Raw genomic sequence first — 24,301 nt, 5'->3', positions numbered from 1 at the left:
TGTTTATATTTACACTATTGTCCAAACTTCTTATATCATGCACAACAAATTCATTTGTAGTACTTTAAACCTACAAACTCACCAACATTATGTTGACATTTTTGAGCATTCATTTTCAGGTAATAACAATGCTTAAGGAGACTGAATATTAAGGACTTTAGGAAGACTAATAAAGAGATCCTTCATGGACTCCTAGTTGCATTTGAATATTGAACTCTATTTGCTATTTGCTACATCTTTTGCTATTTGAGGCGTGTTGCCTAGACTTATGCTGCTTGTGTGAATTATATTTATTTGGATTTCATTAGTATAACTCTATTATAAATTCCATGTGCTATGCTATGTCATTTCGTCATATCCTACGATTCCGCCTAAAGTGGGGTGTGACACATGTTAAATTTTATATAGTTTTCAAAAATTTATAGTATTAAAAATAAATGAAAAAGAAATGATTAGGTGGTGATTGGGGGAAGATGGAGGAAAGTGGCGTCAGTGATTTGGGGAAGATGGGGAAAAATAGAGAAAAATGAGGTGTCAAATTTTTATTGGTTAGTGTTGGGGGAAGACGGGTGACCACTCCCTCCCTCATTACATCACAACTTTTTGAGACATTGTGTATAGAAATTTTGTTCAACGCTTAACTTAGAACCTGTTTGTTTTTTAACCATTAAGTGACTGAATTGATTAAGTGACTGAATGAATAAGTAATGTTTGTATAAATTAAGTTAATTAAGTTGTATTTTGTTTATTAAGTCAAAAAAACAAACACTTTTGATGACTTAATGGATTATGTATTTTTGATTAAGTCACGACTTAATTAATTAAGTCGAAAACAAACGTCACCTTAATGTATTAGTTATGCCTTAGGTTTTATTTATTTATTTATTTATGAGAAAATGTCACAAATGGTCCATGTGGTTTGTCATATTCGCATTTTAAACCTGTGCTTTTTTTTCCGTTGCAAACGGTCCCTGAATTTGCCATTTTCATTGCCAATAATCCCTAACACTAACTTCTATTAGTTTTCTCCGTTAAATCTCACATGTACATTGCACATGAGGACATTTTGATAATTTTATCTTTAAAACACTCATCCTCTTTTAACCATCTTTTTTTTGGTATAAACTTGTCATCCTCCTCATCATCATCTCGAGATTTTCATATCATCATCATAACAATTAATAATAATAATAATAACTAATTTCTTGAAATTCAAAGATTAGATATAAAAACCCAAATCTAATATCAAATGCTTTCATCTTCTTTATTTTTCAAAATCTAATATAACAATCAAAACCATAAACAGAGCCTCTTCACTGAATCTACACAAACACAAAGACTAATTACATACAAGAATAAATCTCAAACAACTAAACCTATATGCATATCTAATTCTCTGTCAAAATGTACATATCTCTGTATATATATTATATCTGGAATGAATCCAAACAACTAAACCTATTGTAATTAATTATTATTTCACCTTAAAAGCAACCGAAATAGGAATCATTATAGCACCTTAAAAATCTTAAATATATCTGAGTAGATGTACATAATTATACATTTAACACAGACACACACACACCAAGATTTTAATCTTGATAAACGTAGCCAGATACTGTAGCAAAAAAGGGAGAAGCTTTTTCAGATCCATGAGTGCTTGGTTACTTCCGGTGAAATCACGTTTTTCCGGCGAAATAGAAAACAAGGGATGAGGAAAAAAAAGAAGAGAAAGGAGCGAAAGAAAGAATAAAATGGAAAGGCGGATAGCTAGATCGAGGGATTTTATGCTCGGCAGTGAGTATTCCGGCTAGTGGGTTTTTGAGATAATATAGGATCCCCTCCTGTTTAGTAAATAGATAAAAACAGATACATATATACACTAACAGGAAGGGTTATTAAATTTCGTAATAAAATTCACCCAAATCATTCAAAATGTTTTATTTCATAAACCGTAAATCGTTAGACGAAACAAAAAGCATGAGTAATCTTAAAATTTCGTCCTTTTTCATGAGAGATCCAATTCGATATACTTTTGACGACTTTTTAATTTTTGTTTTTTTTCATCTTGTACTTGTTTACCTACACATGTGTAGGATCATTGTTTTCACATGTAAATTAGTAAATGAACATATGTACACAACAATGAAGGTTAAAGGCGGAGCCCGTCAATCCATGGCGGAGCCATGGTGGCCAAGGGCAAATCCCGTCAGTCCATGGCGGAGACTTAGCGACTAAGAGCGGAGCCCGTTAGGTAGATCACCCATCACCGGTCATCCCCTATGACCTATCACCCTCTATGACCTATCACACTATGACCTATTACGCTCAATGACCTATAACCCCCACCAGCTTTGGTTTATGAATATCCTTAAAGGCGAAGCCCGCTTCGAATCATAATTTTTGTTCAACCTACACATGTGTAAGTTATGTGTATACCAAAAAAAAAGAAATTAAAAAGTCGTCAAAAGTATATTGAATTAAATCTCTAATGAAAGAAGACGAAATTTTAAGACTACCCATGCTTTTTGTTTCGTCTAAAGATTTACGGTTTGTGAGATAAAGCATTTTGAATGATTTGAGTGAATTTTATTATTTAATTGAAAAGAGAGAAAGAGAGAACGAATGTGTGGTCTAGAATGATTATTGAGTTTTTGTTTTTTTTTTTATGAGTTTTCAAAATAACTCACCTCTATACACTAATATACAAATATGGGAAAAAACAATATGCTGCTAGAAGCATGAAAGAAACATGTTTCCCCCTCACAAACTCCCCCCCCCCCTCCCCTGAAAATCACATGTTTGAATATAAAATCTACCCCCTAAAAATCATGGTGGAAACATGATGCTATAAGCATACTAGTTAACCGCTTAACCCCTGCAAATATATGTCTAAATATAAATGAATACATATAGAGAACGGATTGATGAACGGAGAAACTAGATGACATGGGATATGGGATATGTTAAGGAAAGGAAAGAAACAAATTGTCATTTGCAAAGAAGATGGGCGGATCCTCCTGTACAAACTATTTAGTATGTATATATACTTTTTTGAAAGAAATAATGACTATTAATTAAAATAGGCTTTTTTTTATCACATATAGTCCTTGTGTTTACAAAAAAGACGATTATACTTTCACGTGGTTCGCATGTGAAAGTTTTAAACAGACAAAACTAACAGAAGTTAGTGTCAACGATTATTATCAATGAAAATGAAAAATTCAGGGACCGTTTGCAACGGAAGAAAAACACAAAGGGACAAAATGCAAATATGACAAACCATAAGGACCATTTGTGACATTTTCTCTTTATTTATTTTTTTGTAAGAACATAAGTATTAAAAGTTAATGATCCAGTATGCTGGAAATTAGAACCCGCACACCCCTGCAGTACATGAGTGATAACACGTATACCTACACGCTCAAGAGGTAAATGATCGAAACCAGGCCTTGGGTATTTTGATAATTGAAATTAAATCATATGACGTTAAAATTAGATAATGATTTTTACATATGATGTATCAAATAGAGTTAATTAGATGATACTTTTACATATGATGCGTCAAATAGAGTTAATTAGATAATACTTGTGTCAATTTGAATGATTATAATGATGTGGTTATGATATGAGCATCAAAAGTACTAAATATAAATTGAATACTTGAATTAATGAATCGTTTTTGTATAAGTATATGTAAATATGCAACTTAGAGGCGCTAAAGAGACATATTTATTAATCAGAAGCGTTAAATATGTAAAACAATGCTGAGCTAATACAACCGAAATTATTTTCCTGAAGTGAATGGTAATGGTTCAGTAACTTGAACTCATTGTATATCCTACTTTACAAGTCTTTAATGTGTTTTCTGTGCAAAAGTGGATTGTAAAGAACCACAACACAATCCAAGAATAATCTTACTGAAGAGATAAGTAATACAAATAAGATACCCGAATGAATGAATGATTGATATTAAAGTTTAAATGTTCTGATACAATGATAAATATAAAGAGAAATATGTATCTAAGATACGATATAGAAATATAGATACAGATTTATTTTTTTCATCTAAAAAGAAAGGGATATGGCTGCACATTTTGTGTGTGAATGATATAATGGGTGTTAACCCTAAATTGGAAAATAGGGTTTGTATATATACACCCATTAATTTATATCTTCAGTCCCTCTATTCTGCTTCCTTTCAATTGAGTCCTTTGACTTCCTTTCTCTCCAGCTTTAGTCCACGAGCATTAGCCTTTAGCATCTTTGATCCTTGTCTACAATTAAGCATAGACATAATAAGTAAATGTTGCATATGATCAAATGATCTTGCCTTCATAACATCCCCCCTCAAGATCATGCTCTAAACAGATTCAGAAGCCCAAGTTTGTTACACAAGAAATCATGTTGGCTAATGCTTAAACTTTTGGTGAACAAATCTGCAATGTTAAGTTCAGATTTCACCTTAACAGTTTTCAAAATTCCAGCAGAAATTTTTTCCCTTAGGAAGTGCAAATCAATTTCAAAGTGTTTTGTTCTGTCATGAAATACAGGATTTGCAGCAATCTGAATAGCAGCATTGCTGTCACAGTGTAATTCTACAGGAATTTGAACATTGATTTTTAAGTCAAGTAACAAATTTTTTAGCCAAATAATCTCACAAGTTACTGCAGCCATAGCCCTATATTCTGCTTCAGCAGAGGACTTGGCCACAGTAGTTTGTTTTTTACTTTTCCAAGAGACAAGGTTACTACCAAGATAAACAGAGAAACCAGTAACAGATTTTCTAGAGACAATGCATCTTCCCTAATCAGAATCAACAAAGCCTTTAAGAGAGAGGTCATTACCTTTCTTAATATGCAAACCATTACCTGGTGCTTTCTTCAAGTATCTCAGAACTCTTAGGGCAAGATTAAAATGCTCATAAGTAGGAGCATGCATGAATTGAGACAAACTTTGAACAGAGTAACTTATATCAGGTCTAGTAAGAGTTAGATAAATTAATTTACCAATGAGTTTCTGATAAACAGAAATGTTCTCCAAAGGTTTGTGTTTTTCTGAAGCAGGTTTCAAGGTTTTATTCATTTCCATAGGAGTTAAGGCAGGTTTGCACCCAAGCATACCAAAATCATTCAAAAGTTTTAAGCATTATTTTCTTTGAGACAAGCACAATCCTTCTTTGGTTTCTAAGACCTCAATACCCAGAAAGTACTTTAACTTTCCAAGGTCCTTAACTTTGAATCTAGAGCTTAACATGTTTTTCACAATATTGATTTCCACACTACAATTACCAGTCAACACAATGTCATCTACATATACTAATAAAGCAACAAACTTGTCATTAACTTCTCTAGTGAACAAGGAGTAATCAGACTTACTTTGAACAAAGCCACATTCAAGCAAAACATGTGTCAACTTAAAGTTCTATTGTCTTGGAGCTTGTTTAAGACCATATAAGGATTTATTTAGTTTGCAAACAAGATTAGCATTGTTCTGATTATAACCATCTGGTATATACATGTACACATCTTCATCTAAATCCCCATACAAGAAAGCATTATTAACATCTAACTGGTACAAAGGCCAGTTATGATGAACAACAACAGATATCAAGCATCTAACAGTAATAATCTTAACAACAGGTGAAAAAGTTTCATCAAAGTCTATACCAGCCTTTTGACCAAATCCCTTGGCCACAAGTCTAGCCTTGTACCTTTCTATTTCACCATTTGACTTATACTTTATTTTATAAATCCATTTACAACCAATTGGTTGTCTACCTTTAGGTAAAGTGACAATAGACCAAGTGTTGTTTCTATTTAAAGCTTCCATTTCTTCATTCATGGCATTCACCCAATTTATATCTTTACAAGCTTCAAAGAAAGATCTAGGTTCTATACTTTTGTTAAGGTTAGTGGAGAACAATACAACTCATGACTAAGAATAGCATAATTCACCACTTTGTCAAGACTATACTTAACTTTACCATCTAATTGAAAATCAAAAAGGTATTTAGGCAGGTTGGTATGTCTTTCAGATCTTCTTAGGTTAACTTGTTCATTTTCAAGACAACTGCCATCAGAATTGACAATGTCATTCACAAGTGAAGTTGCAGACTCATTGCCATGTACAGTTGCCTCATTTGGACTGCCAGACATAGGCAATGAACTGCCATCATCACTTGAATGAATATTGATACCTTCTTGTTCATCACAGGGACTTTGATTAATGGTATTTCCCTCACTTAGGAGATGATCAAAGAAGGTTAACTTGTTAACATTGGAATCAGTTTCTTCATTATTTTTAGTCATGACAAAAGGAAATATGTTTTCATAAAATCTCACATCTCTTGAATGAGTAAAGGTTTTTGTTTCCAAATTAAACAATTTGTATCCTTTTTGAGAATTCAAGTAACCAATTAAAACACATTTTTCAGCCCTAGAGCCAAACTTGTCAGAATTATTAAGTAAAGTAGCAAAACACAAACATCCAAAAACTTTCAAGTGTTTAATGGGTGGTTTAGACCCATAGATCATCTCATAAGGAGTTTTACCATTTAGAATAGAAGAAGGTGTTCTGTTAATAAGATAAGTAGCAGTCAAAACACATTCACTCCACAAGTACAAAGGAATTCCCCCCTGAAACATAAAAGACCTAGCAACATTCAAAAGGTGTCTATGTTTCCTTTCAGCAATGCCATTTTGTTGAGGTGTATAAGGAATAGAGGTCTGATGTACAATTCCCTCATGAGTGAGTAAGGTATGCATTCTGTTATTAACAAACTCAGAACCATTATCAGATCTAATGATCTTAACAGTAGTATGAAATTGAGTTTTGAGAAGTTGAAGAAAGTTAAAAATGTGATCATACACTTCAATTTTGGAGGTTAACATGAAGGTCCAGACAGCTCTTGTGTAGTCATCCACAAGAGTTAGAAAATACTTGAACCCTTGTTTACTAGTGACCTTGTAAGGTCCCCAAACATCAATGTGGATTAAATCACCCAACCCTTTTGATTTATGTTCACTCAAGGGAAATGGTATTCTGGTCTGTTTGGCTTTATGACAAATGTCACAAGGACCAACAGAACCACCAACAATATTATTTTGGGTTAAGAAGACATCCAGTGCAAGATCTGCAGGATGTCCAAGTCTCATATGCCAAAGCAATTTAGATTCACAAGGTGTACTAACAGAATTACATACCACATTGGCACACAGAGGCATATCATCATAAAGATACAAACCACCCTTTTCACTACCAGTCCCCATCAGGTTCTTTTGAGCTAAATCCTGAATGTAGCATTTAGAGTCATCAAAACCTATATAAAGTTTATTGTCTCTAGCCAATTTATGAACAGACATTAGGTTGACATTGTATTCTGGAACCACAAGAACATCAAACATAATGACACCATTTGGTAGATGCAGATTTCCAATTTTTTTAACAGTGGCAAAAGAACCATTTGGGTGACCAATAGTTAGGTTTAAATCACTAATATCAACCACATTGGTAAGATTATCTTCAGAACATGTCATATGTTGATTTGCCCCAGAATCAATGATCCATTTTAATATACTTTTTAGCATGACAGTACTGAAATTCCACCAATTATTATGACACAAACTAATACCTGCCATATTAGCATGAAGACCAGAAGAGGAGGTAGTGCCAAATTGAGAATCTATCAAACTAAGTAATTTGGAGAGTTGATCAGCAGTTAAAGTCACAGGAGATTTAGAAGAATCAAAAGAAGAGTGCACATTGTCAGGTTTAGAGCAAGCAGGGGTTTTATCAATACTAGCATTATTGTTAGACATTTTGACATTTTGATTAAAAGACCTTTTATTAGCCAGAAGAAAACACCTTTTAATGGTATGACCTATCCTGTTACAATGTGTGCAATAAAGATTAGGATTTGGGGGTCTGAGAGTTCTTTGAGAGGGTTCAAAAGTTTTTCTAGATTCAAAATGATTATCATAAGTTTTCTTAGAGTCAAAAAACTTTGAGTTTTTATTAAAATGGGTTTTTGCAGCAAAGGCAGACACATTGACAGGCTTACTACCCATCCCCCCTCTATGAGATTCTTCTCTGGACACAATATTATAAGCAGTTTTGACAGAAGGAAGAGGGTCTTTCATAAGAATGTTAGATCTAAAGGACATGTAAGCATCATCTAAGCCCATAAGAAATTGCATGAGTTTCATTAAATCATTGTGTGATTGTACTTCTTTGGCAGCTTTGCAAGAACAAGCAGGCAGTTTCACAATAGCATCTAATTGTTTCCACAGAGAGGTTAATTTGTGATAATATTCAGAGAGAGTAGAACCATTTTGTGACAAAGAATTAATTTTTTGATGTAGATTGAAAATTACAGAACCATCCACTTTATCATAAGTTTCTTTTAATTCTTGCCAGACAATGGTAGCATTTTTTGAATAAATTTGACCTAAATTCAATTCTTGAGACACACAACCAAGAATCCAATTTAGAACCACAACATTACATCTATCCCACTGCTTAGCAAGAACAGGATCATCATCAGATTTCAAGCAAGAACCATTAATGAAACCAATCTTATTTTTTGTTTCAAGAGCCAACTCAATAGCACAGGACCACACTTTGTAATTTTCTGTTCCTAACAATTTAAATCCAATTAAAGGTGTACTCAGAGTATCACTAGCATGCAAATACAGAGGATCTCCAAAATCTAGTTTACTGATTTTAGTTGTTTCATCATATTCAGTTTCATTTAAGTTAGGTGTAGGTGGAGTAGGTGGTGTAATACCAGTATGAACAGGTGGAGTAGTACCAGAACCAGACATAGTAAAAACTAGAAATAAGTATTAAGAATGCAAGAAATGTTAAATATGCAAGACAAGAGAGACAGAGTAAGATACCCGAATGAATGAATGATTGATATTAAAGTTTAAATGTTCTGATACAATGATAAATATAAAGAGAAATATGAATCTAAGATACGATATAGAAATATAGATATAGATTTATTTTTTTCATCTAAAAAGAAAGGGAAATGGCTGCACATTTTGTGTGTGAATGATAGAATGGGTGTTAACCCTAAATTGGAAAATAGGGTTTGTATATATACACCCATTAATTTATATCTTCAGTCCCTCTATTCTGTTTCCTTTCAATTGAGTCCTTTGACTTCCTTTCTCTCCAGCTTTAGTCCACGAGCATTAGCCTTTAGCATCTTTGATCCTTGTCTACAATTAAGCATAGACATAATAAGTAAATGTTGCATATGATCAAATGATCTTGCCTTCATAACATGGATATAAACTATGTTTTTTGTGCGTTAAACAATACATTTTCGAGTATACGAATTTCATATCTCACTTAAGTTTTGAGAATGTAGTCATCTTCAGACATGTGGCACATTCAAAAGCTGTTCATACTATACATCTAGTATATATTGAAACTTGAAAGGAGTAAAAAGTTAGAGAATACGAGTTGTAGACACAGTATGGTGAAAGAATAAAAGATTGAGCCAAATAATGTTTGATCATGACACTATATCTAATTCGTGAACTTTGTATCACAACCTTTTGCTTCTTCTGCAACCTTTTTTGTCTAATGGTGACGCGTCTAACTCTTTGGTATTTAGCGAAATCAATGTTGGTGAAGCCTCTATGTTACATATCTCTTGTTCCTGCTCCATGGAACATCATTTTTCAAAATCATCAAGTAAATAAGTAATCATTTATTTAGGTTTTCACAGATAAAGAAAAGTTATAACAGGAGCCAGATAGAGCACTTACAGTATGTTTAGAGGAAACCGTAGTGGGTACATCAGGTTGGAGCGAAACCACTGTTGCTTCACCTGACTTGATGACTTCAATCTGTGTGGAGAAAAGAGCAGATACTGGCCTGTGATCTGAGAACTTGCTCTCACTACGGAAATAAGAATGTTGCTTTACTCCTTTTCCATACCATAAGATCCTGTCACACCTGTTGTATGCAAAACACAATCCAAAAAGTTGTCTTTGTAAAACCAGTTTGACAAAACTGCACTTGTTCAATGTTTGCTCTTGATCTAATTGACAAATCTGAATGGCTAAAGAAACAACATAGCCAAATCGGAACATTCAAATGTAATTGAATCAAAATTTCCACTTCTATTAGGAAGATATTAATGCAGAATAGAGTAGATGTGCATACCATGCTGGTGTCCTTTGCTTTTCTCCTGCTCTGCTAGGTTGTGTACCAGAGTACCGATTCCTATTATATTTGGAATACTTATAAGTAGGTGCAAATTCTATGTTTCCTTCTCTCCACCCTTGAAACACTCCACCATTTCCCAGCTCTTGTCGTAATTGATCAAACTCTTGAAGTGCTGTCCAATCTTGCTTCTTTATCAGCTCCCTAGCTAAATCATTCTCCAGGTATAACCTGTAATTGAGGTCTCCGAACCAAAATATTTGGCTGTTTCACAAAAAATATAATTGCTGTCATATAATCATATATTTCAAAAAGAAAAGCATCCACACAGAGGTGGTAAAATGGTCGGGTTGGGTAATGGGTCAAAACTGGTAAAGTTTGGCAGGGTTTTTAAACCGGCTGGGGAAAGTGGGTTAACCTGCAACACTCTCCTTCCATTTTACTTTTAGTTTTATATTTATGGTGTCAAATATGACAAAATAAGCTATACAATTTCAATAGTACTATAACTTTCTGGAATAAAATGATTTAGAAGTTGTAGGCATCAAAAGTACACTTTGGGCGAATTTTGACCCGTGTCTCATTTGTCTAATTTTTGACCATTTTTAACATATTTGACTCATAAGAGATATAATCTTGACCCAAATCATTCGATTCTTAAATTAACGGGTCAACATATTCAAATAGGCAGACTACTTACTCATGTCCTAGAATTGTAAGAGGCCGAGGAATGCATTTATCTCGAAAGTGTCGAGGAAAAGTTGTTCGCTTGAAAATCTCAGAAACTTGTTGATTTCTCCTCCCTTCATCCCCTTTCTTCTCTCCAGAAGCCAGATGAGCAGCAATAAAACAAAAGCTAGTTCTTTCAATTGACATGCTAACAGCCACCGAACCTTTGTTTCCCAAATAACCCATAGCCCCACAAGCTACAACACTCACTTTTACACTCGATGTGCTGTACCTCTTGAACAATGATGTGTTTATCCATACACTTATGAACACTCCAACCATCTTCTTGCTTGCTATTAGTGTGTACCTTCCACAGTGATTAAGCCCTTCTTCTTCGTCTTCTTCTAGGCTTGCTGTTGATATTCCACCTGACACATTATCCAAATAGTTATAGTCCTCACTTATGAGCGGATCCAGCATTGGTGTTATCCATCGGCATGCACATCTATCGTTCAGTATTTGTCCTATAAGTAGGTTCCAGTTCGTCGCTGCAGTTAGATCTTCTCCTCCAATGACGTTTTTAGCTTTCAGCGGTATGATTTCTTGAAATCTCTCAAAGAGCAGTAATGTTATGGGCAAAGGTAACATAGAATTCATTTTCTTACAGATGTATGCAACGTATTCTTTTAACCATTTAACGCAACAAACTTAGGATTCTTCTAGACAACTTGCATACTTAAGTAAAAAATCACAAGTATGTTGCATTAGCTGATTAAAAAAAAAATACAATTCAATGTTAGTAAAAAATGACAAGGATGTTGCATTAGCTGATTAAAAAATACAATTCAATGATGGCTAATTACCTCAATTCATTGATTGAAATGCAAGGATCCATCTCTGATGACATGAACGAGCCATCATCCTCGTATTCATCTCCAGACTCATCTGCAAAAAGCTATTCGGGTAACTTTAACTCCAAGGAACTCTGGAAACCATGTTAAAAGGAAAAGAAAATAATCATAATAATATTAGCTTCATGTAACATCTGTAACATGGTTTATAATAACCTCCAAGCTCTTTGAAAAGAGACGACCGAGATTTGTTCTTGTGCTTATTAGAAAACCAACGGCCGAACGTTTTCATATGAGGTTTGTAGTAGTATCCATGCCTGGTGATGCTTGTATCCATATATATATGCTAAGGATGATTAATTCTAAGTTTGTAAATTGGTATGATGGGAGTAGCCTACTTATTTAAAGGTTTGATAGAATTTTTTGAAATGGGGTTGGAGATAATGTGTCAAACGCCGGCATAAAAAGCTAAAGACTCAAACAAAAACAGACGAATATAAGAACACCTTGGGAAAATCTCAAGGCAATTAGCCAACAGCATAAGATGCATTTTAGCGATGATACCAAGTGACAAGTAATATAATGGTCAAACATATTACTAGTTGTATCCTTGTTTAATTATCCGGTTTCATTAAATTAATATCAATACTTACTTCTACATACAGTATCTATGTAGCATTTGTGAAACTGACCCGTTAATTTTGTGTACGTTGACTAACTAGTTAATATTAATCAAGTAATATATATGATTGAGTTTATTTGCGATTTTATCGTGTTCAAGATGCATATATAATGTAATGATCGCTTTTAAATAAAAATGTGTTCGTGATTCGGTTAAATGGAATGTTCGATGCTAATTATGGTAAGTAAACTAGAAATATAGGAAAATAGGAAATTGGTTAGTCCATGGGTCAACCCATGCCCATCAACCCAAATTCACACATATACAGTATAGTACCATATTTTTTTATTAACACCGTTTTCCATTTTCCGCAAACTTCTTTAGATAATTTTCTTGTTGAGTATTTAGGGCAACTCCAAAATCTATAGATTCATCAGCTTCCCATGTTATAATTAAGCTCTAAATACATTTATAAAAGTGAAATTATGACGGCATTGGACTCCTGGATGTACACTACATAGTCTAGATATGCGAAGGTTAGTAGATGTCCATGAGAATTTATTAGATGCATTTAGGCTTGAAGTAAATCAGTAATAAACATTGAATTGGTGGCAAAAAAGTTACCAAATGAGAAGTATCTTTAACAAATTAAGTTAATATATAAGTTGCCTTGAGTTGTTCCATGTATTAACTTAATTTGTTAAAGAAACTTGCTCATTTTTATTTATTAATAACGCCATTCTAATCTACTCTTACTCCTAAATTACACGCATGCCTGAGATGAAATCCAAGACTTTAAAAAATTCATACATGTCTTAATGAGTAAGCCTATAACATACCAGATTTATTTATTATTATTGGTAAAACTCTTAACCTATAATTACAAGTACTATTTAAATAATCTTCTTTTCTTTCCAAAAGATAAAGAGGAAAACTCGTGCATATTTGCTGATATATATATATAGTGTTGTCGACTAGTAATGGTGGTAGCTACGACAATGAAGACGGGTGGTGTTGGCGGTGGCGAAGACAATATATAGCGGTGATGGTAACGACGCGTAGTGTCAGTTATTAATATAAATATAATTAATGTAAAAGATGATAATGTTGTTATTTTAAAAGTTAGATAGATAAATTTTGTAAGATATCTCAGTATTTTTCCTTTTAAATATTTGCATTCCTTGTGTGCTTAACAGGGATGAAGATAATATGTATTACGACTTTACGAATATAAGGGAGAGAAATATAGACATATAATAAATGACATTATACTTTTTATTGAGTATAATATAAGTACACAAAATATTTTGATTGTACACAAATTTTTATGCATTACAAGTTGTACAGTAAGTTATATGTTTGTTGTACATTTTGCGTACGGCTGAATTTTCTTTTTTTGTTTAAGGATCAATTTTCCTTTTATTATTGTCATCAACCTAAGAAGTATTAATGCGGACATTGTAGTAATTATTAGCATTAATTAAGATTCAGATACTTTACAAAAATTTCTAACTCGTCATCGACCTAAGAATGCGGACATTGTACGTACTAATTATTAGCAATTAATTAAGATTTAGATAAGAGAATATATGTAAGAGAAATGTTGATTTTTTAAAATTTTTAGTAAAACTCGAAAGGTAAAATGTCTACGTGGAAGGGCTAAATGTTTTCCTTTTTGAACAAGAAAGAAAATCAGTCAAGCGAAAACCTGCTAGAAGACAAAACAAAATAGTGAAACAAATTCAGGGGGGGGGGGGGGGGGGGGGGGTCGTGAAAATGTGACAAACCTTTTCCAGCTTGTCCATAAAGAAGGGCTAAATTAGGTTATATAGATATAGAAGTTTGTGTATATTACTCGTAGTTTAGATTGAGGCGTCAGTAATGAGAAGCTTTTGAAACGTAGTGATTCAGTAGTACGTCGTCGTATTTTACCCATCTCTATTCTTACCATTCCCTCAAGCTTGGCGCCAAAGTGTGGCTTTTATATTTGAGTGAAAAAAGCAAGTGGCTGGGTGAAATTCAACTACAGCGTTCATAAATCTCAGTTGTAATGAGGCTTATAAATACTCATCTTGTTCCTTTCGTTTTCTTCTTCTAAATGGATGCCAATATAGACCCATATGATGATGCCACACGTACAGTATTTTGTGTATGATTTGGAAAGTGGTAGAGGGAAGCTAAACGATTTTTACGCCCAATTTAGGGGGTTGACTAGGTCACGTCCTATTGGTAAAATAAGAAGATTGTTAAGACGCGATGAGCTTGTTAACGTCGACCTGCTCTACCGAACTTGTCGTGTTAGGTTAAAAATCAGAGCCTGTGATCTTTATATCATAGGCTTCTGCCTTTGTTTAATCAATGGGACGCGTTATGAAAACGCGGTCCATGAGTTCCGGAAAGAGAATGAAACAAGGTACCTCAAGGACTCAGTCGCCATGAATGTGATCTCGTCGTATCCTGATCTCAAACTAAATGTTCGTAAATTTGGATATCGAACTGTTACCAATGCGATCACGTCTTTGAGAAATCCGCCAACACCTCAACCATCCGGAGATTATAAGAAGGAACAGGTGGTAGAATTTATGATTTTAGTTTGCGAAGGGGGAAGATTTCTGCCGATTGGAAACCTGTTTCATGAGAATTTTCAACTTTACAGGACAATAAAACTTGATGCAAAGTTTACCGATCTAATTAACGATTGGGGTAGATATTCGAAGCATGCAAGGGAAGTTAGGAAGGGGTCCATATTGTATAAATCATATGACCAAGATGTGAAAAGGCTAGATAAAACACTTTTTGAGAATCCAGACACCAGGGGTGTGGCGGCAGAACAGCTTATATGCATAAAATGCGTGGAAGAACAAGATTTTGACAGTACCGGAAGGTTTGTGTATCAGAGAAACCCAGGGGTGGAACCGGACGAGGGGCCCAGCGCGGGTCAAAACCCAGCACATCGTGGGTCAGCTGACAAACCAACCGGTCATGGGTCAGGTAGAAAAGCAAAGGGCAGTGCTTCGGGTCATGGACCTCAAGGTAGCGGGTCAACCCAGAAACCTGTCGGGAAGAAACGACCCGCGGATCAGATAGTGTGTCACTTTGATGTTAAAAAGTTCTGTTGCCCAACTGGTGTTGAAGTTGCTGTTACTTATGATGGTGGACCAGATATAATCAGGTTAGACATTAGCAACCTAAAATCTTTATTTTATATTTAAGCATAACTTACTTTGTCTATTTGGATTAGGTTTGACTAATTATGTTAACATATATGTAGCTACAAAGCTTTGAGTGGGATATGGTTTGACTAATTATGTTAACATATACGTTGTAATCATGTTTTTGTTAAATTGCAGAGGCTTGCATCTGACTTTCTTTCAAACTACATCTTTCTATCCTTTGAAAGAGTTGGTTCCGCTACTGATCTCATCATCCAAACAGTGGTGTTTGTTGAGGATATGCAGAGTCATGAATACTTAAGAAATCTTCCTTATGAACAGAAAGCTAACGGATATCTTGGAAAGGTAGATACACCACTCAATTCATCTCTCTTTTAGTTTGCTTTCTTTGGTTTTTGTTAGATTTGCACTGGTTTTCTTGTTGTGTATTGATTCAGAATGCCTCGACTTCAATTTTTGTGGAGACAAAGAGAAATGCAGATTTGTTAAAACGTTGGCTACACAGGATGGGGTTCCCTGCCATTGCTATTCATGGTGACAAAGTGCGAAGTGTAAGATCCCTTTTTTTTAATATATGTCTTTATTTGACATTTTACAAGTGGAGATATTGACTCATTTACATACATTTAATGGGTCGAGTTGGCTTATAATTATCAGTGTCAAATGGGTCGATCACAAAGTACCTAAAGTGTATCTGTTAGTTCATATAATCTTTCTATTATTTTAGTTTAATATCAAGTTTCTGTTTGTAAAAATTTGAATATCATGTTCACATGCAAATAATGAGTCATGGTAACATATCACAAGTTTTTCCTTATGTATAAAACGACCCATTGCAACCTGAACGTTTTTACCGCACCTGGATGGTCTATCTTGCTACTTTTACTTGCAATCGAATTGAACATATATTACATTGATTTTTTGTGTTGAATCTCTATAGGAAAGGGAACAAGCATTGAGATCATTTAAACTTCCTGTTGCTCCAATACTAGTTGCTATTGATGTTGCTTCTAGAGCGCTGGATACCCCTCGGGTTACTCATGTGATTGGTTTTGATTTGCCGCGTGACATTGATGTTCATATAATTGGGAGGACAGGCCGTGCAGGTAAATCTGGATTAGCAACGGCTTTTTTCAATGATAAGAATTCATGCATTGCTAAAGCACTTTTGGAGCTTATGAACGAAGCACACCAGGAGGCACCAGACTGGCTTAATCTGTTACTCGTATATGCCAAAACAAGGAATTCGGATTATGCTGTGGCCTCTGATGGTCATGGATATTTTGCCTCTCAACCTGTTGCCGTGGAGTTTGGTGGTAGCAGTGAGTGATTGATACATTTTTGCCACCCCTGTTCTATGACTACATGAAAATATTACTTAACTTTTGCTAACTAACTATAAAAATGACGGGGGTGGTTTGTAGTTTGGGTTATAGAGTATTTTGTAGATGGAGCCGAAATATGACTGATTTAGTAAATGGATAGATGAGTTTCCATTGCGGGTTACTAGTTACAATTACCTGCCACACGTACGTAACAATGGCAATTTAATGTTTTTCCTTTTGGGGTTACAGAAAGATCTGTAAAGACTTATATGTGTTTCCATTGCGGGTTATTAGTTACAACCATGATATGGATTGTTCTTTTGGCAATGACACGTGCTCATGATTAGCTTCATCTTGATTTGCTTTTGGCTAGTAAAATTTGTAAGTTTTATTGCAAATTGTGTATCTGGTTCATCATCGTCGTTTATGCACGTTCTTATAGAGTTAGTACTATACGTGTTGCATACATTGAAACCCAGACAAGTTAGGTTTTTCTTCTAATATTAGACCAGAGAAGTCTGATATTGGGGTTTTGATGTAGATCGCTGTGTATATGGGTCTCTTTTTGAGAGTTTGTACCCACTAAAACAGAAAGCTGCTCGATATTTTTGCCTGTTGATTCCTTTATGTATAGCCGTTATTCTATTACTACTACATTAACCTGTTTGTGTTACTACATTATTTATATTTATATGTGTTTGAGTATATGTATGTGCTGTAATGAAACATATAACTAAAAATTAGCTTAACGTCATTAGAGTATAAATATATAACTAGTAAATTTTGACCGCGTGTTACGGAGTTTCGACTGTCGTATTGAAAAAAATGCAATTAAAAACATTATGTCATTAATAGGTTTGTTTGAGAAGGATATTTGGTTAAGACTTAAGAGAAAAACCACATTAGCTTCCTTCTATGTTAAATAGTTATGATTAAATTTTGTTATTGAGGATATGTCATTATACGTAGGGATGTGTATGGTTTGGTCGAAACCAATAAAACGAGTTAGATCAAACCAATTGTACGGTTTGGTTGGTTTGACATCAAAAATTTAAACCGACGGTTTTTTCTCCCAATAAACCGTTCTTACGGTTTGGTTTGCGGTCTTAAAGATTGAACCAACCATTTAAACCAAACCGGACAATTGGATTAAAAATATGTAGTTATAAACATAACTTTATATTTCTACTCAAGTAAATATGTCATCGTATTAATTATATCATGATATTGTTTTATATCTTACAAGTATACATATCAAATACTTAATAGTTGTGACATGAAGAAAATATAATTTCACTATATCTTAGTATGTTAGTTAGCTATAAGCACATGATTTTATTTATATATTTATAAAAGATAAACCGGCCAAACCAAACCGGTTTAATTGGTTTTGGTTGGTTTGGTTTAAGACACTAATTTGGACGGTTTGGTTTGAAAAAACATTAAACCGTTATTATTGGTTTGGACGAAATTCTTAGTTAAAACCGTCAAATCTGGACCATGCACATCCTTAATTATACGTATGGTGATGTGAAATTGTGAACCATTACAAATTCTCTAGGGCAGAGATATGCATAGTGTACATGCGTATTATTGATAAATACCATTTCTAATTATGAGCAAAGCATTGGATAAACCATATATGCGTATTATTGATAAATACCATTTCTAATTATGAGCAAAGCATTGGATAAACCATATATATATATATAATATAAATAGTCAGCAATTCACAAACTCGAGTCGACTCACATTAAATCCTTCTTAGTTAGTGTAACTGGTCCCTTGCGGCGGTAATGGTGGTAGTGACGGTGGGGCGAAAAAATAATTTATTTTAAAGAAGGTAGCGTGAATAACGGAGATGGATATTTAAGTATTCAATTTCTTAATTGAGATTTTAAAAAAGAGTAGTTGCTTTATTTTGTAAATTATAGATATTATAGATTATTATAGATTATTGAAGATATATATAGACATTATAGATTATAGATAAATAAACTAAACCAAACACCCCCTAACATAACTATTAGTAACGTACGATACACAATAAATTTCTTACGTGTCACATTAAAACTCAAAGAAAAAGTAATGGCTCGTTTAGTTTCTTAAACCTGATTTTGACTCGGTTCAATACAATACGATAAAGTCCAATACGGTATGTATCGGTTTGATACGGTAACAGCTCGATAAAAAAAAAATAATTTTTTGACAGGTGTGGATCATTTGCTCGCAACAGGGATCTAGCTTACGTTGTCTTAACCGGATCCGTGTTAGAGAGCCCCTCTCCCTCAATACTTAGTAGGAAGAGAAACTTCCAACTAAACCGTCTGAATGTGGCACGACATTTAATTGGGATAAAACCCTGCCCCCTGCAGGATATAAACCTGGACTTTTATGTGAAATTCCTTTTCGGATGTCTTTCCCATGTCTCGAACTCGAGACCTCCAGCATATAAAACTGATGCTCAACCACTGAGCTATGATGGGAAGTACAGTGAATTAATTATTAATGAATGTTTAATCTGTATTTAAAAAATATATATGATAATATAAAATTATTAAAAGAAATTATATATATACTAAAAACCTATGTAAATGTACAAGTATTTTATGCGTGAAATGTACAAGTACTTAAAACACATACTAATTTTTAACTAAATTTCGTTTTAACCCCCTAAAATTTAACCAAATTTCGTTTTAACCCTTAAAATTTCTATTTTTTAAAACTTTTATCCCACATCAAAGTTTCCGCTTTCATTTTCGTGACACTAAACTTTTAGGTATTTATATATTCATCAAACAACTTTCCCCAAATTTCGTTTTGACTTTTAAAATTTCTATTTTTTTAACTTTTATCCCACATCAAAATTCTCGTTTTCATTTTTGTGACACTAAAATTTTAGGTTCTCATCAAACAACTTTCACACAACGTTTTAAAGTTTTCCCACATCAAAGTTTTCGTTTTTATTTTATTGACACTGATTTTTTGGGTTCTCATGTTTTCACCAAATAACTTTCGCATGGTTACGATTTTACTTTGTAAACATTTGGTTTGACTATTTTCATCCAATTTTTTTTTTATATATAACGTTTTTAAATTTGCCCCACATCAAAGTTTCATTTTTATTTTCTTGACACTAAATGTTTGGATTCTCATATATAATATACTTAAAAACTATATGAATGTACAAGTACGTTATGCGTGGAATGTACAAGTTTTCAATCTTGTAACTTTTGCCCCACATTAAAGTTTTCGGTTTTATTTTCTTGACACTAAATTTTTGGGTTCTCATGTTATCATCAAATAACTTTCACCTGGTTACGATTTTACTTTTAAACATTTGGTTTTGACTATTTTTATTCGTCTTTTTATATACATAACGTTTTTACATTTGTCCTACATCAAAGTTTTCGTTTTTATTTTCTTACCACTGAATTTTTGGGTTCTCATGTTTTCATTAAAGAACTTTCACATGGTTACGAATTTTACTTTTTTCGTGTAGAAAGCGTATCCCGCGACAACGCACAGGTACTATAACTGGTTAATACTGTAAATATCATAAGATCATTAATAAAGGTATGTTTAAGTTATATTTTTTGATATATAAATTTTGATTTTATGTTTCTCATGATTCACGATACGAGTACGAAAAAAAAAAAAAAACGAGTCCAAATTTAGAAAATCGAATTTAGGGGCATGATCAAAGAAAGAGGAGGTGAATTTTTAGGGTTTTTAACTGCAGTCAAAATATTCAGTCGTCTTTCCCCCACTTTCATCTGTGTACGGTGGCCGGCTGGTTCCCTCAACCTAATTTATAACAAACGATTTTAAGGTAGTTTTCGTTGATAATTTCTCCTTCCTTTTTATTTTTATTTTTTATATCAATAAACAATTTCTAATTTTTAATTTTGTATGTTTCCGTATCTAAAAGCTGGAAGCCATTGTATGTAATTGCTGGATGGAAACCGAAGTTAAAAACAGATAACCGAAAAGTCGTTTACGATTTTTTTGTTTTATTGTCTATTGGAATTTTAACTATCATGTTTTGTATATTTACTATAGGATTACCAGATGTTATGGATTTGAATTTTAGTTTTGTATATCTAAAAACTGGAAGCCATTATATGTAATTACTGCATCTGTTTGTTTATTGGATTCATTTAGTTACGGAATTATTATTTCGAATTGACTTTGTTCTAGTGTGGATATAAACTATAAAGTTTACTTTTTTGTTTGAACCTAATTCTTGCTTATGATGGTTTTTTTAGTACTTTTATGCATTGCTTTATTTTGTTATCATGTATGAGTGTTAAGTTTTTCTTGTATTAATACATACTGTTTAACTACGTTTATCTGACATTGAATTATGATCATAATGTCAGCCAGCCAGCTTATTTATCATGGGTAAAGAAAAGGCTCGTGTCAACATTGTGGTCATTGGAGATGTCGATTCTGGGAAGTCAACCACCACAGGCCACTTGATGTACAAGCTAGGTGGAATTGACAAGAGCGTGATTGATGGGCTTGAGAAAGAGGCTGCTGAGATGGACAAAGTATCATCCAAATATGCTTGGGTGTTGGACAAGCTCAAGGCAGAGCGTGAAAAAAATAAAACTATTGACAATTCAATCTGTAAATTTGAGACCACTAACTATTACTGCACTGTCGTTGACACTCCTGGGCATCGTGACTATCTGAAGAACATGATCACTGGAACCTCCCAGGCTGACTGTGCCCTTCTGATCGTTGACTCAACCATTCCTAATTTTGAAATAGGAATTACCACTGGGCAGACTCGTGAACATATTTTGCTTGCATTCACACTTGGTGTCAAGCAAATGATCTGCTGCTGCAACAAGGTACCTTTTTTTATAAGAAAAAAATTCCCTTCATGCAATTGAAGATAGTTGTAGGTTATATCTTGAATGTTAACTAGCTTTGTTATATGTTGTTTTGCAGATGGATGCCACTACACCTGAAAAATACTCTAAATTTCGGTATGATGAAATTGTCAAAGATTTGGCTTTCTACTTGGTGAAATACGGATACAACCCTACAAAAGTCCCATTTGTCCCAATTTCTGGTCTTGAGGGCGAGAACATGACTAAGAGGTCACCTCAACTAAACTGGTACGAGGGGCCAACTCTACTTGAAGCCCTTGACCGGATCAATGAGCCAAAAAGACCATGCGACAAGCCTCTCCGCCTTCCAATTCATGATGTTTACCACATTGGTGGTATTGGTACCGTGCCTGTTGGGCGTGTTGAAACTGGTGTGATGAAGCAAGGGATGATGGTCACTTTTGGCCCAAGTGGCTTGACAACTGAAGTCGACTCTATTCAGATGCACAAGGAAGCACTGCTTGAGGCATTGCCAGGAGACAATGTTGGTTTCAATGTTAAAAATGTTGTTGTGAAGGATCTTAAACGGGGGCACGTTGCTTCAAACTCTAAGGATGACCCTGCAAAGGAGGCTGCTAGTTTTACTTCTCACGTCATCATCATGAACCACCCGGGTCAGATTAGAAAGGGATATGCACCGGTGCTTGATTGCCATGCTTCCCATATTACTGTTAAGTTTGCTGAGCTATTGAGCAAGATTGATCGGAGGTCCATGTCTTGTAAAGAGCTGGAGGCAGAGCCAGAGTTTTTGAAAAATGGTGAAGCTGGAATGGTGAAGATGATTCCAACAAAGCCGATGGTGGTTGAGACTTTCTCTGAGTATCCTCCATTGGGTCGGTTTGCTGTGAGAGACTTGAGGCAGACTGTTGCTGTGGGCGTGATTAGGAGTGTGGATAAGAAGGATCCAACCGGATGAATGGTGGTTTGTTCAATGAATAGCTTGAAACTGAGTTTAAGCTTTAAACTATTTTGTTATGTTTTTAACTTTATGGGTTTGGGCTTGTGGGTATGGTGGTTCTGAAGTTGTTATAGTACTGTAGGATATTAGTGCCGTAGGATATTAGTGCCTTCAAAAAAAAATAAAAATGATATTAACTAATCAAGTAGCTTCCTTGTTTACTGTAGGACATTAGTGCTTGATAGGCGTTGGGGTTGTATTTTGATTACATGTAAACTCTGGTTACAACAAGTATAACTCCACCTAACTTCAAAAATCATGAAAGTACCAAAAACATGGTAACTCTTCTTTCTTATTCAATTTTATCTAATTACCATACCCTTGACTGTAATATCTAATTATCTTAATTCTTAACTAACCTTTTACATATTTGTAAGATTTCAAATGTCATACTATTTTTTATTTTTTCCTTTTGTTTGCTGACAAAATAAGATTCAATACAATATTTACTTTTTACATTTAAAAAAAATTTTTTTTTTTTGCTTTTTGAATAGTAAGTATCATTTACTTTTTACATGCTATCATAAATTCATATATAAGATCAGATATATGTTACATATATGAATGTATCACAATATGATACTTGTTGACCTTGATATTAGTTGTTTATTTAAAATATTCATTTTCATGTAATCATCTTATAGAACCCGTTGTTAACACGGGACATAACCTAGTGTATCTGTGTATGTTATGCTGAGTTAACTAATGGAACTATTAGAAATTGGTTTTGGGTTGTTGCGAGTGTTTTCATTAAAACACGCAGGCAAGACAGCTTGTGCGCATAAGATACACTATTTTTAAAACATCAAAATAAACCAACCGTAACTCTGCAAGAGCACAGAAGATGAGTAATATTTTGTTGGAAAGGTACTTGAGTCTTAATTCTCGATAAAATTGATTTCAAAAATTAGTTCAAAGCAAAAGTGTGTTAGATAGTTGCAGTACTTATGAAGAGCTGAAGACTAAGTGGGAATTAAGCTAGCTTTTGTTGATTTATTTCGTGCAGGTAGATGTGCAGTTTGTGTATGACAATTGAATGCGATTTTGAAAGGAGGTTATTGGGCAGATAAAGGCTGTGCAGGTATTCGAAAAGCAAAGGCAATGCTTGGTGTTCAGGAATTGGTGATTTGACATTGCAAGTGGCTTTTGTGTTGCGCATTGTTGCACAAAAGAGTTTTTGATTATGTATCAGGGGGTTACTTAGCATTAGTTGTCTAGAATATTTAGCAGTTTATATGGATTGGTTTGATGTATAGTTTTAAGTGGGAATTTGGATTTGTAAATGATGGGCATGTCATCACAGAGAAAGTTGTTTTTTGTGTGTATAAAAGTATGTGATTACTAGAATTAATGAGGTACACCCTCTTTTGTGGAAAAAAAAAAACGTTAGATAGTATACCTGAAGTAAGCTAGTGTCCATGATTTCCTAAATCATCAGAGAGAGTGAAACTTGGTAGCATAACTTGTAAATTGTTCTTGAGAAGAACATAACCACTCTTTGAAAAGGAATGTTACCATATTATTACAGGAGAATCACACTAAATCAGATTATGTATGCATATCAGGTTATGGTTTTTGGTTATCAAGCAGGTTAAGCCCGGCTCCAGAACCGGTTTTTAG

At 34.0% G+C, this 24,301-nt stretch overlaps 2 protein-coding genes across 4 annotated transcripts; one reads left to right on the top strand and one right to left on the bottom strand.

Moving 5' to 3' along the window:
- Positions 1 to 9,559: 9,559 nt before the first annotated feature.
- Positions 9,560 to 11,508, bottom strand: LOC122604745 (type I inositol polyphosphate 5-phosphatase 8-like). The gene is made up of 4 exons (XM_043777615.1): positions 10,883 to 11,508; positions 10,183 to 10,446; positions 9,783 to 9,972; positions 9,560 to 9,673 (listed from the first exon to the last, which is right to left on the bottom strand). The coding sequence occupies exons 1-4, from the start codon at positions 11,506 to 11,508 to the stop codon at positions 9,560 to 9,562; spliced, it is 1,194 nt and encodes a 397-aa protein (XP_043633550.1).
- A 9,007-nt stretch (positions 11,509 to 20,515) lies between these two features.
- LOC122602748 (elongation factor 1-alpha-like) lies at positions 20,516 to 24,030 on the top strand. 3 transcript variants are annotated; one of them, XR_006324390.1, is made up of 4 exons: positions 20,516 to 20,654; positions 21,205 to 21,681; positions 21,782 to 22,959; positions 23,688 to 24,030. XR_006324390.1 is itself a non-coding variant. In XM_043775340.1 (4 exons), the coding sequence occupies exons 2-3, from the start codon at positions 21,223 to 21,225 to the stop codon at positions 22,637 to 22,639; spliced, it is 1,317 nt and encodes a 438-aa protein (XP_043631275.1). In that variant the 5' UTR covers positions 20,516 to 20,654; positions 21,205 to 21,222; the 3' UTR covers positions 22,640 to 22,642; positions 23,688 to 24,030. The 3 variants fall into 3 exon arrangements, 2 of the variants coding, with proteins under 2 accessions (XP_043631275.1, XP_043631274.1); XM_043775340.1 differs by having other exon boundaries at positions 21,782 to 22,642; XM_043775339.1 differs by having other exon boundaries at positions 21,782 to 22,645.
- Positions 24,031 to 24,301: the final 271 nt, after the last annotated feature.

The sequence above is a fragment of the Erigeron canadensis genome, chromosome 6, assembly GCF_010389155.1.
Source record: "Erigeron canadensis isolate Cc75 chromosome 6, C_canadensis_v1, whole genome shotgun sequence".
Taxonomy (NCBI): Eukaryota; Viridiplantae; Streptophyta; class Magnoliopsida; order Asterales; family Asteraceae; genus Erigeron; species Erigeron canadensis.
The sequence above is the reverse complement of the archived record's forward strand: the minus strand, read 5'-3'. Positions and strand labels throughout refer to the sequence as shown.